This window comes from Triturus cristatus, chromosome 4_2 (assembly GCF_964204655.1).
Source record: "Triturus cristatus chromosome 4_2, aTriCri1.1, whole genome shotgun sequence".
Lineage (NCBI taxonomy): Eukaryota > Metazoa > Chordata > Amphibia > Caudata > Salamandridae > Triturus > Triturus cristatus.
The window spans coordinates 548488590-548505194 of NC_140586.1; the positions used below are offsets into that span (position 1 = coordinate 548488590).

The 16605-nt window shown below is 45.2% G+C and overlaps 1 protein-coding gene across 1 annotated transcript in view; it reads right to left on the reverse strand.

Moving 5' to 3' along the window:
* HFM1 (helicase for meiosis 1) overlaps positions 1-16605 on the reverse strand; it is a 3754865-nt gene that overhangs the window by 3278825 nt on the left and 459435 nt on the right. Inside the window, exon 6 of the mRNA XM_085599940.1 lies at positions 4539-4609. Coding sequence (XP_085456066.1) covers positions 4539-4609 — 71 coding nt within the window. The remainder of the gene's footprint in view (positions 1-4538; positions 4610-16605) is intronic.

Consider the following 16605-nt stretch of genomic DNA (forward strand, 5'->3'; position numbering starts at 1 on the left):
AAAATATCTATTTTCAACCACCTCTAGTTCCCCCTTTGGTCTTTATTCATCCATTGTGGTCCTCCCCCTGGGTTTCTTCTACAGGCTTACGTCTTCTGGATGGAGCACCATGGATCATCCCATGCAGGCCCAGCAAGGGGGGCAGATGGTCGCCTCTCATATCCCCCTCTCCAACAGTTTTGCACCTTTGTATTCCATGGATAATTGTGATTGACAATCCGGGGCAGCCCCTGTGGAACTAGGGATATCTACTTCTCAGTGCGACCACCTTCCACAAGGTTGTGGCCTCTTGGTTGGGAAGGAGTGAACTTTATTACCCGGAACAAAGCTGGATTGGCTAATAAGTTCTCAAAATCCTACATGGTTTTGGTTTGTAAAAAAGTTTGATGTGATCTGTTTACAGGAAACGTGGGCCACCGAGAACAGTTTTTCCTTGGAGGGATATAAGTCAGTTTTTATATCAACCATCCCTTTGAAGCTAGGAAGACCTAAAGGGGGTTTAGTGGTTTATGTTTCTTTAACATTAGTATGTAGAGTTACCGTGTTGCCCATGGATAACCCTTGTTTGCAAGCTTTGCTAGTTAGTAGTAGGTCCTGAAAATTAGTGTTTTTGAACGTTTAGAATGCTACCCCTTCTTTCTTAGAGGTCTGCAATATATCTTAACTGGGCTCCTTTTCAAGAAACCGGATCTCCCTAGATTATAGCAACCTAATAATTGTTGGACATTGTAACATTCATCTGTATGGGGATTCCAGGTTAACAGGTCTTAGAGACCTGGGCTGCCCATGCCTGAAGGGTATCCATTTCAAGCATAATTCCCAGGGAGACTCCCTTAACGCACTAGTGAATGTATTTGACCTAACCTCGACCATGTGCAAAATAGACCCTGGCAGGAAGGATATTAAACCATCTTTTTCAGGGAGGGGTTGTAGTTCATTTATTGATTTATACTTGTATCAACCCCTCTTTTTTATTTGATTTCGGAATTTTCGATCAAGACAAATATATACAGTGACCACAATCCACTCTGTGCCTTAATCGCCTGGCCCCTGTTAGCGCCTTTTGAGGGGGCAGGCAAGAGGGGGTTACTGAAAGTCACAGATGGGGGTAGAAGGCTAAAATGGACTCAGATAACCCCAGATCTTTTTTATACATCATTATCTGCCCTGTGCCAGAAGGAGCTAGCCATATGCTTAACCCCGCAGGCGTAACCGAATGACGTCATAGAGGCCTTTAAAGTAATCTCTAGCACCATGACCGATCTTCCTAACACCCCAGTTCGGCGATTTTCGGACCCGGTCCCTAGATGGTTTGACTGTGCCTGTTCTCATGTATCAAGGAAGTTGAAGGAGGCACTAGGACGTAGACTGAGGGACATCGCTTTTATAAAGTCCTGTTGAAAGTCCTATAAAGCTGAACTAGCAAGACGTAAGGCTGTATTGAAGGAAGAGGAATGGAGTGATCTCATTGAGGTAAGTACCTTAAAAAGAAGCTCCAAGTTTTGGAGCATTATAATCAGTCCCCTCTTAGCCAAGGATGCTGGTAATGTTCTTGGGGCACACATAACAGAGGATGAATGGGTGCACCATTTCGAGAACATATTTCAGTGACCCCTGACAAGAGGCTCCAGGACCAAATGGGATCCCCCCCGATCTTTATAAATCCAACTTGAACCTGTGGGTACCGGCCCTCACGGTCGTGAGATTCGCCCCCCACCCCCCGGTTTTTGGGCCATATCTACCATTGTCCCAGTATTTAAAAAAGGAAATAGAGACAGCACTTATTGCTACAGACCAATCTCCCTGTAGGATTCAGTGGTCAAGGTGGTCGGACGCGTTCTACTAGATAGAATGGCACACTGGGCAGAAGATAATAACATACTAGCAGATGCCTAGTTTGGTTTTCGTCTGGGACGGTCGACTGTGGCCCAATGGTTAAATTTATTTATTACTCTTTACAAGTACACGGTTGCTCGCCCCGGTTCTATTTACCTGGCTTTTATGGATCTGTCATCCGTGTTTGACAGCATTAATAGAACAAAACTTTGGCACACCATGTTGTCCATGGGGGTGGATGGAGAAATCGTCGTCTTCCTACGGGACCTCCACAGAGACGCAAAAGAAGAGGTCCGATACACCCAAAATTTTAAGGTAACCCACCAGTTTTCAATTTAGAGAGGTGTTAGACAGGGATGTAACTCGGCCCCCTTTTTGTTTAACTTATACATTAACAATTCGGAGAAGGTATTAGTGGAGTCTAAGGCAGATTATCCCCAGGTGGGTTGGCGTGGTTTGCCCGTATTACTGAACGCAGACGATTCAGTCCTCATGGCTCGGCCCGCAAGAGTCCTGCAAACGCTGCTTACCTCCTTTGCCTCTTTTATGGAGGAACAGGACCTGCTGATAAATAACTCGAAATTCTATGTGATGTGGGTGAGACCTCGTCCAAGAAAGTTTTATTCCTTCCAGGTCGGATCTGTTCAGATACCCCCGGACAGATATATTTTACTATGTGGGGGTCCAGTTATACGATAAGATGAATTGGGGGCCTTTAACACTTAGAAAGAAAGGTGAATTATTGCGAGCTAATGCCACTATTTTTAACTTTGCCTCGAGATTTAGAAAAAGACCGAATGGGCTCTCCTGCAGATATACCGGGCTAAGTGTATAGCCAAGGCATCCTATGGTAGTGAAATGTGGGGATATACCCCCGATGAGAAACTACAAGTAGACGAAAATTGTTTTTTGAGAAGTCTTTTAAGCGTACCCCAGGGAGTTTCAACCCTAGCAGCACATGAAGAGCTGGGTGCGGCTTACTTCTCTAACTTGTTGTCTTTTTGCCAACTATCCCTATGGTTAAACATCTGGCTCAGACAAATGACAACCTTAAACAAACTGATTCTGAAGGATTGTATGGCCCTTGACTACGCCCACCATATCCCCTGGCTTAAGTATATCAAGGGGTGTTTCTCAAGCATGGGAAGAGCTGATTTATTTTCCAATACAGATACGGTGAAAAGGAAGGACCTGGGGTGGGCAAAGGAGTCCTTCTTTAGACAGCAGATCACAGACAGGAAAGACTGGGAGATAAGGAAGCCTAGTGTACGCAGCTATATCATGTTGGAAACCGTATAGGCCACGGAACCATATCTTTTAGGGCCTTAAAGTGGCCATGATAGTTTTTTATTGACCATGTTCCATTTTGATCTTTTTTTATCTTCTCCTTGCTTAATGTCCTGTGGCTGTGATGGTAAGTCTCCACAGGACATGCTCCATTCTTTTATGTTTTGTGTGTATTATGAGGTACCCCGCAAGACTTTTATCATCCCCATTTTGAAAAAAGTTCAGGCTGGTGCGTCCAGCTTTTTACAAATATTGTCAGGTAATACTGGTTTTAATGTTCTTAGCTTTTTAAAATCTGCTATAAGGCTCCATGCCAGTTGTGATTAATTACCAGACACATACAAGGGACAGTGGAGATGTGATTCTGGAAAGTACTGTTATTCTGTGCCCAGTCTTTTGTGTGGAATTTTAACTTTTATCTTTTTTCGAACACTTTTTATATATTCACTTTTTATTACTATATTTTATTCGTGCGAATAGTTTTTGATGTCATTTGGTAGAATTTACTAATGATAGACTTCTTTGTACACACTGTTATTGGCTTCTATGGTTTTATGCAAAAACCGAATAAAGTGATTCGATGATGATGATTATCTTACTTGATGAAATCCAACATCTCTAGGGATCGGTTCATCCTTACTTTGCATGCAAGTCAAAGGGTTGTGAAGGTACTTGCACTGATGACAGGATGATGATGAGAGGAATATACTAGATTGCATTTTCCAAAATGGCCTATGGCACAAAGCATGTGCCTTCAAGCAGAAGCATTGTAGCATAAACGACCTAATCTAAAGGAAGACAATGGAAGGAAAAGAGCTGCAACAAAATAGACCCAAACTACTGAAGCTAGGCTCTGCATATGAAGACTCAGCAAAGAAGGTTCTGAGTCACACTCTTTGGATGAAAAATTAGAACTGTTGAAAGTACGACTGTACTCATGGAGGAATGTCTGCGATGTGTGTTAAACAAATGCATCAGCGGAACTGGCGAGCTGAACTCTGTTACAGAAGATATTTCTGGTCGTACTACAAAGAAGGGTAAACCACATGTTGAGAATGGGAAAGGGCCAACGTAAAAGAGTAGGTTATTGGTCTTTAACCGCTATACGGCATCTCACTGGTGGCTTGGGGCCAAAGGTTAAGCAACAGTCAAATATGTAGCTACATTTTTCAGCTCATACATCAGTAATGCTATATATTTTTAGGAACATTACATTACAGTTGGTACTAAACAGCTGACCTTTCAAATATACAGACCTTAGAATGCAAACATCTAAAATATGAAAACAGGGGCTTTTGAAACTAAAGTAAGTTAGAAAAGGATTTTTAAAGTGATGCACAAGACAAAAGCACTTATTTTAATATAAATAGTTACTGCTTCATCAAATAGTTAAAATTAAAAATATATATACTCACATCATCTAAAGCCTTGGATTGTATGTAGTTAAAATATGGGAATTCCTTAAAAATATTTCTGAACTGTGTTGCTGAAATTGTTAAGATATCAAACAGTACATCTGGGCAAGTAACCATTACTACAAATCAATCAAAACCCTATTAAAAGAAGCTAATGTTGATTAAAATTTGCTTATAATGTAGAAAAATATACATTAAATTCAGCTACTTTTCACCCTTTCTCTCCTTCCTTTGCAACTTGCTGGAAACCATGTTGTTATCAGCAACCAGATTAAGAGTGTTTTCACACATATACTATAGTTTTAAATTGCAAAAAAATTGTATCCCATGCTTCCAAGTCCATCTACACACATGGCCCCTCCTTTACAAGGCCCCGTCTCCAACCTACATTACTAACTACTTCAACCCAGCTCTCCTAATATCGATGCCAAACTAAGAAATTTAGTTACTGGTTGAGGGGGGTGAAATCCATTTCAAGCAAGAACCACAATCCTTGTCAGGGTGAACTCACAAACAAACCCATAATTAACCTGTGCTCAGCCCTCTGGTAGTTTGGCACACAGCAGTCAGGCTTAACATGGAGGCAATGTTTAAAGTATTTGTGCAAAATATCATAAAGTAATAAAATGAAAACATAATACACAAATGATCCCACAGCACATTAGACACATAAAGTAAAGTCTAATAAATAAAACAAGACCCAAACAACATAAATCCAATCAGTAGAACTGGAGATATGCAATTTTAAAGATTTAAGTGAAAACAGTGCCAAAAATGACTAAGTGCCATTCCATGTGATCGAGTGAAACCAGGAGAAAGTTAAAGATTCAGGCTGACTGCGTTGGAGCACGGGTCGAATACAGTGGCCAGGTTAGTCCCACTAAAAAGTTACCTACTCAGTCCAGCGCGAAGAGTCCTGTTACGGTGGAGGGGGCCAAGAGGAGCAGGGATGCATTGCAGACGAACGACAATGTAGCGTGAGAAGCAGGCCTGGCGCGAAGATTCTGTATGTCGTCACAAACTGTTGGGCCGGAGCTTTGCGGTGGCACTCCCCTCGAGTGGTCAATGCTTTAGCACGAAGAGTCAGGTCGATGGAACTTCACGTTAGCGGGCTGTAAGAGCAAGAAGTTTGTGATGCCAACTGGCCTGTTCTCGAACACGAGGAGCCAAAATTCCAGCTTCACTGAGGCCACACCAAGGGTCCAGGACCTGAGGGGCATCCCTTGGGAGTCAGCAGCTGGCTCCAGATGGATCTGGATGCTGGTTTTTGCGCCTGGGATTCTGTAATGTCCCAGTGGCTCTGAACAGGAGGCAAGTAGACTAGTCCTTGGAGTCCCTCTGGGAGTCCTGGGCCCGGGTGTAGTTCTAATCCCTGTGACTCAGTCAGGTGGGTCGAAGGGCAGCAATCCACCAAGGCAGCAGTCCAGCAAGGCAGCAGTCTAGCAGTCTGTTCAACAGCACAGCAGTCTGTCTTCCTGGCAAAGTCTCCACAGGTCCAGAAGTGTACTGAACAGTTGCTGTCTGAGGTCCAATATTTATACCTGGTGTCTCCTTTGAAGTGGGGGAAGCTTCTCGAGTTTTCCCTTTGAAGTGCATCAGTTTTCAACCTCCCCTGCATTGGCTCCAGACTAACTACAGGGGGTAGCAATCCTTTGCGTGAAAGCAGGAAACAGCCTATTCAGGTGTAGGCTGGGCTGCTAGTGAAGGCCTATCCAGCCACACCTAAGCTCTTTATTGTGTGTGGCTGTCTAGGGGGGTTACAGAAAGACCAGTTGCCAACTACACCCAGTCATGTGGCCCAGAAACAGGCTGCAAGCACAAAATGGCTAAGCCATGAAAATGCCAACTTTCTAAATGTGACATTTTCAGAATAGTAACCAAAACCAAAACTAGTAAATATTAACACAGTATTTTGAGTTTCTTGTTTTTCTTTCTTTATTCTTATAGAATAAAGAAATATTGTATGCATAAATATTAACACAATATTTTGAGTTTCTTGTTTTTCCTTCTTTATTCTTATAGAATAAAGAAACATTGTATGCATAAATATTAACACAGTGGGCCCGATTCACAGAACTAACTTAAGACAAAATCCTAAACTTACTACCATTTTGGTATTCACAGAAGGCACTTACTCATTTTGGTATTCACAGAAGGCACTTACTCATTTCGGTATTCACAGAAGTTAGGAGTCCTAACTTTAGGACTCCTAAATGCCTTCTGTGAATACCGAAAGTCTTAAAATTAGGATTTTTCTCAGTTTAGTAGTAGTATAGTTAGGACTCCTAACTTTAGGACTCCTAAATGCCTTCTGTGAATACCGAAAGTCTTAAAATTAGGATTTTTCTCAATTTAGTAGTCCTAAGTTTAGGAGTCCTAACTTTAGGACTCCTAAATGCCTTCTGTGAATACCGAAAGTCTTAAAATTAGGATTTTTCTCGGTTTAGTAGTAGTATAGTTAGGGCTCCTAACTTTAGGACTCCTAAATGCCTTCTGTGAATACTGAAAGTCTTAAAATTAGGATTTTTCTCAATTTAGTAGTCCTAAATTTAGGACTCCTAAATGCCTTCTGTGAATACCGAAAGCCTTAAAATTAGGATTTTTCTCAGTTTAGTAGTTGTAAAGTTAGGAGTCCTAACCTTAGGACTCCTAAACTGAGAAAAATCCTAATTTTAAGGCTTTCGGTATTCACAGAAGGCATTTAGGAGTCCTAAAGTTAGGAGTCCTAAACTTAGGACTACTAAATTGCGAAAAATCCTAATTTTAAGACTTTCGGTATTCACAGAAGGCATTTAGGAGTCCTAAAGTTAGGAGTCCTAACTATACTACTACTAAACTGAGAAAAATCCTAATTTTAAGACTTTCGGTATTCACAGAAGGCATTTAGGAGTCCTAAAGTTAGGACTCCTAACTTCTGTGAATACCGAAATGAGTAAGTGCCTTCTGTGAATACCAAAATGAGTAAGTGCCTTCTGTGAATACCAAAATGGTAGTAAGTTTAGGATTTTGTCTTAAGTTAGTTCTGTGAATCGGGCCCAGTATGTTGAGTTTCTTTCTCTATTCTATAAGAATAAAGAAAGAAAAACAAGAAACTCAAAATATTGTGTTACTATTTATGCATACAATGTGCAGATAAATGTTTAGATACACTACAGACGTGTGCTGAGGATTTCCTTTGTGTATTCAGTGGCCTCGGCTGCAATTTTGGGGAAGGTTGGTGGTTCTCCTCACCTTAAAGCACCATCCAGAATTCAGGATCTATTGAAACTAATATATGTGCAATTTTCCTGAGTGGCATCGTTTCACCTAGCGCAATACCACTGTCCGTCCAAAGGTTGAAAGAGCACAAGCACTTTAGCACTGGTTTGCAGTGGTAAAGTGCACAGAGTCCTACGGCCACAAAAACAAATTCAGCAAAAAAGTAGAGGGTGAAGGCAAACATGTCTGGGGGTGACCCTGCAGAGAGGGTCAGGTCTAGCACAAACTAAGCAGTGTTAAGGCACTGAGTAGGAAAGATGGGCTGGTTAATCACACATTATATGAGAAGTAGTGCTAGGACTAAAAGACTCTAAATCCCCATTGTACTGAGTGTAACTTCCCAGAACAAGTTCTAAATTAATTTCTTGCCAACAAAAGCATTAAACTTGGTAATGTTTACTGAAGGCCTCAGGAGTAGCCTGTATGATTCCACTACACCAAGTTGAAAGACAGGGATGTTGGCTCAGATTTGGTGTACTGGACACGAAGCTTCACAAGAAGGAACCAATACATCCTTGGAATCTTAGGGGCTGATTACAATGTCGGGCAGACTATGTCCGCCCGCCATCGTAGTGGTGTTTGGGACCGCCCGCCAGACATCAAGTGGTCCCACCACTACGATTAGGATGTGCCCAGACTTTTAACATTGAGGGCGGTGCTGCTGGCTGCAGCACCGTACGCAATGTTAAAAGTGCTTGCACAGCATTTCCCTGCACTACGTGGCAGGGACCACGCGGTGCCTGCCACTTGGTGCATGGAAATGCAGGGGGGTACCATGGGTACCCCCCAGTGCAGCGACCCCAAGGGTGGCCCGCAACGGGCCCTCAAACATAATCCCCGCCAGCCTTTCCCACCATGGAAAGGCCTTACCTATACACACATCTTAATTTGGTGGACGATCCCTGCTAGGCACCGCCACCATTTTAGGGGCCCTGCACCGTCCGCCAGGCAATCGGTGCAATTGCCTTTGGCGGTGAAGCAGCGGACAAACTTTGCTTCCGCCTCGGTACCCACCGCCATCCTAATTTGGTGTGGGCAATATGCTTGGTGATGGCGGAAGGACCTGGATTGTGGCCGCCCTTCCCATCTCCCCCCATCCACTCTGTGCGGGTTTAGTGCAGTGTTACGTTGAGGCATAATGCCCGATTGGTCTGGGTGAACCAGTCAATTGATCACTTTGACCAGACGGTCGGCGAGGAGTTTGGCTAAAATCTTGGGTTCAGCATTCAGCAAAGAGATTGGCCTGTAAGAGGCACAGTCCGTCTTTGGCTTGCTCTCCTTATGTATTGTGACCAGCGTCGTGATCCTCTGGTCCCTTGGAAGTACTCCCTGTTCCTTACTCTCCTCATACATTGCTCGCATGTATGGGGCAAGTCTATCTGGTCAAAGTTTGTAGAGATCGATCGGCAGGCCATTCGGGCCTAGGGCTTTCCCTCATCTGAGACTTCTAATTGCTTGGGCTATCTCGTTGTTGGTGAGTTCACTTTCTAGTAATTTTAAGTCATCGGTCGAGAAGGTCGGGAGGGTAATGTCCCTGAGCAGTTGTTGAGAATCACTTGCCGTGCATGTTGTCTGCAAGTGGTATATCTCGCTGTTGTGAGCCGCGAATGTGTTCGCTATCTCGGTGGATCGGTGATTGACTGGCCTGCCTTGTCAATCAACTCAGGCACCAGTCTACTCGCAAGTTCTTTCCAATCCAGCCATGCAATTAATTTCCTCGCCTTGTCTCCAAGATCATATATTATACCCTGTGTCTCCCTTCCCATTGCTATGGCCCTATCAGTAACTATTGCCTTGTAACTGTCTCTCTTTTGTTTGCCACCTATGTTGTTTGCTGGAAAGGCTTATGCTGCTACTGTTGATTACCCTATGGCCACTGAGGGGTTTAAAGCCTTTGTGGATAGTACATTTGCTTATAAGGTCTGTAGGAATGTTTTTTTGCTCATTACATCTCTCCAAACCAACAGCCTTCAAGGTCCCCATTTTGGCTTTCATATGAGCCATCTTACAGTTTGTATGACGTCCGATTAAAGTTGTACCAAAGAAGGCTGGATGAATTATTCTCTGCTGAGATTATTGTTTGAGGGCTGTCACTTTTAGCCAGGAGTGCCTACTTAAGGCGAGTCCATAGCAGTAACCATGTGCCGCTAATAGAGATGAGTCGTCAGCTGCACTGATCACCTTGTTAGACACTATCATGCCCTCAATCAAGAATTCCATAAAATCTTCCCTGCAAGCCTGTGGCGGATTATCCACATGTTTGTTAAGGAAGTCCCATAAGGAATGGTTGTATATGCTTAGTAGGGCACTAGCACTTGATGACTTTATATAAGTAGCTGCTGTACAACATACCTTATGTCCCCCTGAGTCTAGTTTCCTATTTTCCTTGTCTGGTAGAACTGTAGACAAGGGTGTAGTAGCCTGGACCTTCTCTCCAGCCAAGACCATCATTGAGGCAGGTAAAGGATATGAAAGTAGGAAAAGGAGGTCTGTATTTTTTCTGTAGTCTGGATGGTGCAGCTTTTGCTGATGCAGGCATAAGAAATAATTCTATAGCTGAGGATGAACTTTGGTGAAGAGTTTCAAAAATCACAAACGTGGATATTGAGGGAACTGGTAATGTAGAACAAGTTACTTAACTTCGGTAACGAGACATCTGGTACAGACAGGATCTAGCTGTAGTTTCCTTACTTAGAATCCTCCCCAGGCCAAGACTGGATCCAGAAACTTTTTTCTCCACGGTACGTCTGTGCTTCGGCAGAGGGTGTTGAGCGACTCCACAGCATTGTTCCCGGGTGTGACGTCAGTGGAGTCCATATCACCCCTCTGCCGATGCACTGATGTCAGCTTCTTCTTGACGATTGTCCGCACTCAAAAGGTGGAGCCACATACCGAAATTGACTATTGGAGCAGTGTATCAAGACAATAGACACCATCTGTCACTTATGTGTTGAATGCAAAGGAAAGAAAGAAACAGTCAAGACTGCAAGAGGTCCAAAAAGACTGAACGCAGAAAGCAGAAGCAGAAATGTAATTCTGCCCTTCCAAGAAATAGACATAACCACCAGGGTCCACCGGCTGAAAGGAGTAGAATGCAGAAAAGAAGCAGGAACAAACCTGCAACACAAACAGGATATCTCCAGGAAAGATATCTCATGGGCCTACAACACAACAAGAATGTCTAGAAGTTGGGCATCCGAAACACAGACTCAATGTAAATGAAGAAGAAAAAGAAAAAATTGTTTGCAGTGCGGGAAGGATGGATGGAAGGAATCTGCAGCTAGATCCTGTCTCTACCAGATACATTGTTACCAAAGGTAAGTAACTTGTTCATCTGATAGACACATTTAGCCGCAGATTTCTTACTTAGAATCAGATACCCAAGCCATACCATCTCCGGAGGAGGGTCTGCAAACTGGGACTTCAAAGAATGTCCAAGTAATATGCACCCAGTCTGAAACAAAGGACTAAGGAAAAAGGACTGCAGTGAATATCACATTCAGTCAAAGTCTGACCCCAGAGGACGAGAGCCTGAATAAGAAAGGAGAAGAAGAGGAGAAGTAAACAGTAGTAGAATCAGGAGGCTAAGGCTGATGGACAATGGACCATCACAGCGAGAAACAATTCCTAATACAGGAAATAACGCTCCCGAAAGGGCAAAGCTTAGCAATGCAGAGCATGCCACCACTCCAAGACGAAAGCACGCAAAAAATAGTCACCTCAGGGGATAATGGTGAGGAAACCAGAATAGCCACATAAAAGCCCAATAGAGGAACTAATGCTCCTGAAGGGGAGTGTGAGAAGTTGGCCTGATGTATGATGTCACTAGTTCTAGTGTACACCTTATATCAGTCCAAACAACCCTTATGGTGATTGGTTGTAAAGTCAACCTTATAGACCAGCTATCCTAGTGGTAGCATGGACAAGAGCAGTCTTAGGCTAAACTCTGTATGGCATGTGAAGCCAGCTGTTATACCATTTGTAACCCCTTGAATACCAAATGAAAGGACACCACAACAGATATATATATAAAATAAAGTGTATTTATTCTAGTCAAACCCTCAGCACTCTTTATGAGATTCGAGGTAAGTACAACACAGTCTTATTTAAGCATACATTAAGTCACACAAGTAAGTAATACAGTTAGGCCCTAGGGGCCACGCAAACCATATCCTAAAGAAGTGGTATAAGGACCACTGTCACGGAATTAGGATAGTCCTAGGCCTAGGGAATCGCTGGGGCTACACTGTACTACCCAAGGTTAGGAAGTGGGAGGCCCACGGGATTCAGGTGCAGAGTGGAAACACTCACGCGCAATGCGTATAATCGATAGAAATACAAGTTATTAGGAATTAGCAGTTTTAGGACACTTCTGGGATAGCTAGGAAGTCGAGACTCGGAAACTAGACCCTTGGATAGTCAATACCCTAGTGAGCACCAAAATTCCCAAGTTACCTAGCCCACGGGCTGCGACTGCATAGGTGTGAACTTGCGTCGGGTTTCGTCGTCGACTCCTATGGATGCCTGAAGAAAAGTTGCTGACAGGCAGTCAGTGAAGAGTGTCCGGTGGATCCCAAGGCTGGGATCAAGAAGGAAGGATACCTGCAAGCAGAAGGGACAGAGTCTGGGTCACTAGCCAGTGACCACGTGGAACCAGGAAGGAACCAGGCGATGTCGTGAAGCTTGCAGTGAAGAGTTGAAGCTTGTTGCAGCAGCCACGGGTACCAGGAGACGTCGAGGACGACCAGGACCAGGAGGCGAGCTGTCCCACGAAGGCTCTTGCTGTCGGCGGCGTCGAAGTCGAACTAGGACTCACCAAGCCTTGGCAAGCGGAACCCACGCAGGAAGGAGGACTTGCTTCTGGTGCAGACCAGGAAGGTCTGGGGTGCTTCTCTTTCACAGAGGAGTGGGTGCCAGTCTGGAGGAGCCGGACCAGCAAGTTGGAAGTAAAGGTTAGTCGTCGCAGAGGCTACTAGCCAGCGGGCCAGCAACCGGACAACACGTCGAGCAACACAGGTGCAGAAGGGCCCCACGCAGAACACGTGAAGTGTGGGGAGCTGGTCTTCGTTGCAGATGGTGCTCGGGAGTGGGGCTTCTCAATTCCCCAAGCACAGCCTCGAGGAAGCCTCAGAAGTTGCGCTAGTTAGTTACTAGCCACTTTTCCCAAGTCGCCGGTCCCACGTCCCTCGTCGCCTCCACGGGTCTCAGCTTCGCTGGAGATGTGGATCTGGTTCAGAGGTGTCTGGAAGTCTCGGCGCTGGTCAGTCCCTCGTAGGATTCAGTCGCAAAGCAAGCAGCGGTCGCTGGATGGTGCCTGGTTGCCCAGGGTGGTCACTCCTTGGCCACAAGGGAGATTCCTTCAGTCTTCTTCCTGAGGTCGAATGTCGAAGGTCCAGAGTTTCTGTTCAAGTTGCAGGTTCAGGGTAATCTAATTTCCTGGGGCCCAGCTACCGCTCTTATACTAATCTGGGGGGCTGGGTTGCCTGCTAGGTCACGCCTTATGGGTGGGACCTGGGAGGGGGGTGGTTACACCCCCTTCCCTTTGTCCAGTTTCGCTCCAGGACTGGGGCTGGAGTGCCCCAGCACCGGTTTGAACTGGACTATGCATGGGACACCTTGTGTGCCCCAGGCAGTGTCTCGTTTCTTTCATCCCTCCCTGCCCCAATACACTAAGGCCTGTCTGGGGTGGTGCTCGCACCTCCCAAGACAGGAAACCTATTGTACAAGCCTCCCTTGCCGGGATCACTCCCAGCAGCAGGAGGTCAGACTTGTGTCGTGGCAGCAGCATCCATTTTGTGATGCTGGGGCTCTGGTTAACTTTAACCGGGTAAGTAGGTTTCAACATGTCTTCTCCCTCTAGAAGGGAGGGATAATATCCTCATCCCCAGAAATGGGATGGGGGTATTATTCCAAAGTGTTAGACACCTTACACGACATGTTTTGATAAAGCCAAACCATAGTTACCATAACCGTTTAAGATTATAAGGCACTTTAAGAGTATATGGTAGGCTATATCATAGAACAGCTAGAAGGACATAGTTCCAAAAGCTGCAGACAGGCTCAGCTCATGCTAGAGCACCATCTCCCATGTTACCAAGCACTCTGCCTCCAGGATTGTTAAGGCCTGCCATAGGAGTGGCTGATAGGTACACATGTGTCTATATATAAGGTAGGTATAGGAATACTACACCTAAGCAAGGGGTGATTACACGACCTTGCCCCAGCTGAGTGATCAGCCAGTTGTGTCATAATGGAAGGCCAGGCCAGGGGTGGCATAATACATGCTGCAGCCCCTGGTAGGCCTAGGGTACACCTATGCCCTGGGTACCTAAGGTACACTGTACAGGGGCCAATAAGGTGATCCTATCCAAATGGGTTATGCACCTAAAGTACATAGTATTAATTTAGAGAGAGAACAGCAGGGTTGTGGGTCTGATTAGCAGGCCTACAGCCACATCTAAGTCGAAAACCAGTAAAGCACAAAGCAAAAAGTGGGGGTGAACATAGAAAGCAGACCCTACTCTCCTACACCCCCCCCCCCCCCAAACTTAGGGACATTAAACTAACCTTGACCAGTTGAGTCTTCATGTTCTAAGTGGAAATATCTGGAGAGTCCATCTGCATTGGCATGTTCAGTCCCAGGTCTATGTTCCACTGTGAAGTCCATCCCCCGTAGGGAAATGGACCACCTAAGAAGTTTGGGATTTTCACCCTTCATCTGATTTAGCCACAAGAGGGGCTTATGGTCTGTCTGAATCTCAAAGTGAGTGCCAAACAAGTATGGCCTCAGCTTCTTCAGGGCCCAAACCACAGCAAAGGCCTCCCTCTCAATAGCTGACCAACGTTTCTCTCTAGGGGTCAGCCTTCTACTTATAAAAGCAATGGGCTGGTCTTGACCATCTATATTAAGTTATGAAAGAACAGCTCCCACACCCAACTCAGAAGCATCTGTCTGGACAATAAAATCTTTGGAGTAGTCTGGACCTTTCAGAATAGGTGCACTGCACATGGCCTGCTTCAGGTCATCAAATGCTTTTTGACAGCTTACTGTCCACTGAACTTTCTTTGGCATTTTCTTGGAGGTCAAGTCATTAAATGGTGTCACAATGGACCCATAGTTCTTAACGAACTTTCTGTAGTACCCAGTCAGGCCCAAGAAAGCTCTGACCTGAGTCTGGGTAGTTGGAGGAGACCAGTCCTTTATGGTCTGGATCTTGCTCTCCTGTGGTTGAACCTGACCCCCACCAACTAGGTGGCCCAGGTACACAACCTTGCTCTGCCCTATCTGGCACTTAGTGGCCTTGATAGTGAGGCCTGTCTTTTGCAGGGCCTCTAAAACATTCCTCAGGTGGACCAGGTGATCCTCCCAGGTGGAGCTAAAGACAGCAATATCATCAAGATAAGCTGTACAGTAATCATCCAACCCAGTAAGGACTTGATTCACCAACCTTTGGAAAGTGGCAGGTGCATTCTTCAAACCAAAGGGCATTACCACAAATTGATAATGTCCTCCTGGGGTCGAGAAAGCAGTTTTGGCCTTTGCATCCTCAGCTAGTCTGATTTGCCAGTAGCCTGCTGTCAGGTCAAATGTGCTCAAAAACTTAGCAGCTGCCAGTCTGTCAATGAGCTCATCTGCCCTAGGTATTGGGTGGGCATCTGTCCTAGTGACAGCATTGAGACCTCTGTAGTCCACGCACAACCTCATCTCTCTGTTACCATCTTGGGTGTGAGGTTTTGGCACAAGAACTACAGGACTAGCCCAAGGGCTCTCTGAAGGTTCAATGACTCCCAGCTCCAACATCTTTTGTACCTCAATTTTTATGCAGTCCCTGACATGGTCAGCTTGCCTGTAGATTTTACTCTTCACAGGCAGACTGTCACCAGTGTCCACCTCATGGGTGCACCAGTTTGTCTGACTTGGGGTCAGAGAGAACATATGTCTGTAGGATTGCAGAACTTGTCTGCAGTCCTGTTGCTGATGGACAGTGATGCTGTCAGAAAAGACCACACCATCAACTGAGCCATCATCAGGGTTCTGAGTCAACAGGTCTGGGAGAGGGTCACTTTCTTCCTCCTGCCCCTCATCTGTAGCCATGAGTAGCCCCATGTCTGCCCTATCAACATATGCCTTCAATCTGTTGACATGAAGCACCCTGTGGGGGCTTCTGGGAGTCCCAAGGTCCACCAAATAGGTGACTTCTCCCTTTTTCTCAACAATAGTGTGGGGTCCAGACCATTTGTCTTGGAGTGCTGCTGGGGCCACTGGCTCCAACACCCACACTTTCTGCCCTGGCTGGTAAACAGTCAGCACAGCCTTTTGGTCATGCCAAGCTTTTTGGAGTTCTTGGCTTGCCTCAAGGTTTTTAGAAGCCTTCTTCATATACTCTGCCATCCTGGAGCGGAGGCCAAGTACATAATCCACTATGTCCAGTTTGGGTTGTCTGAGAGGTCTCTCCCATCCTTCCCTTACTAAACACACGGGTCCCCTTACAGGATGCCCAAACAAAAGCTCAAAAGGGCTGTAGCCAACTCCCTTTTGTGGGACCTCTCTGTAAGCAAACAGAAGGCAGGGTAAAAGGATGTCCCATCTTCGCCTAAGCTTGTCTGGTAAACCTTTTATCATTCCCTTTAGGGTCTTGTTGAATCTCTCAACAAGCCCATTGCACTGTGGGTGATAGGGTGTGGTGAACTTGTAGTTCACACCACACTCCTTCCACATTGCAGTCAAATATCTTGACATGAAGTTGGCACCTCTGTCGGAAATGACCTTCTATAGAAAGCCCACTCTGGAGAATACTCCCAGTAGGGC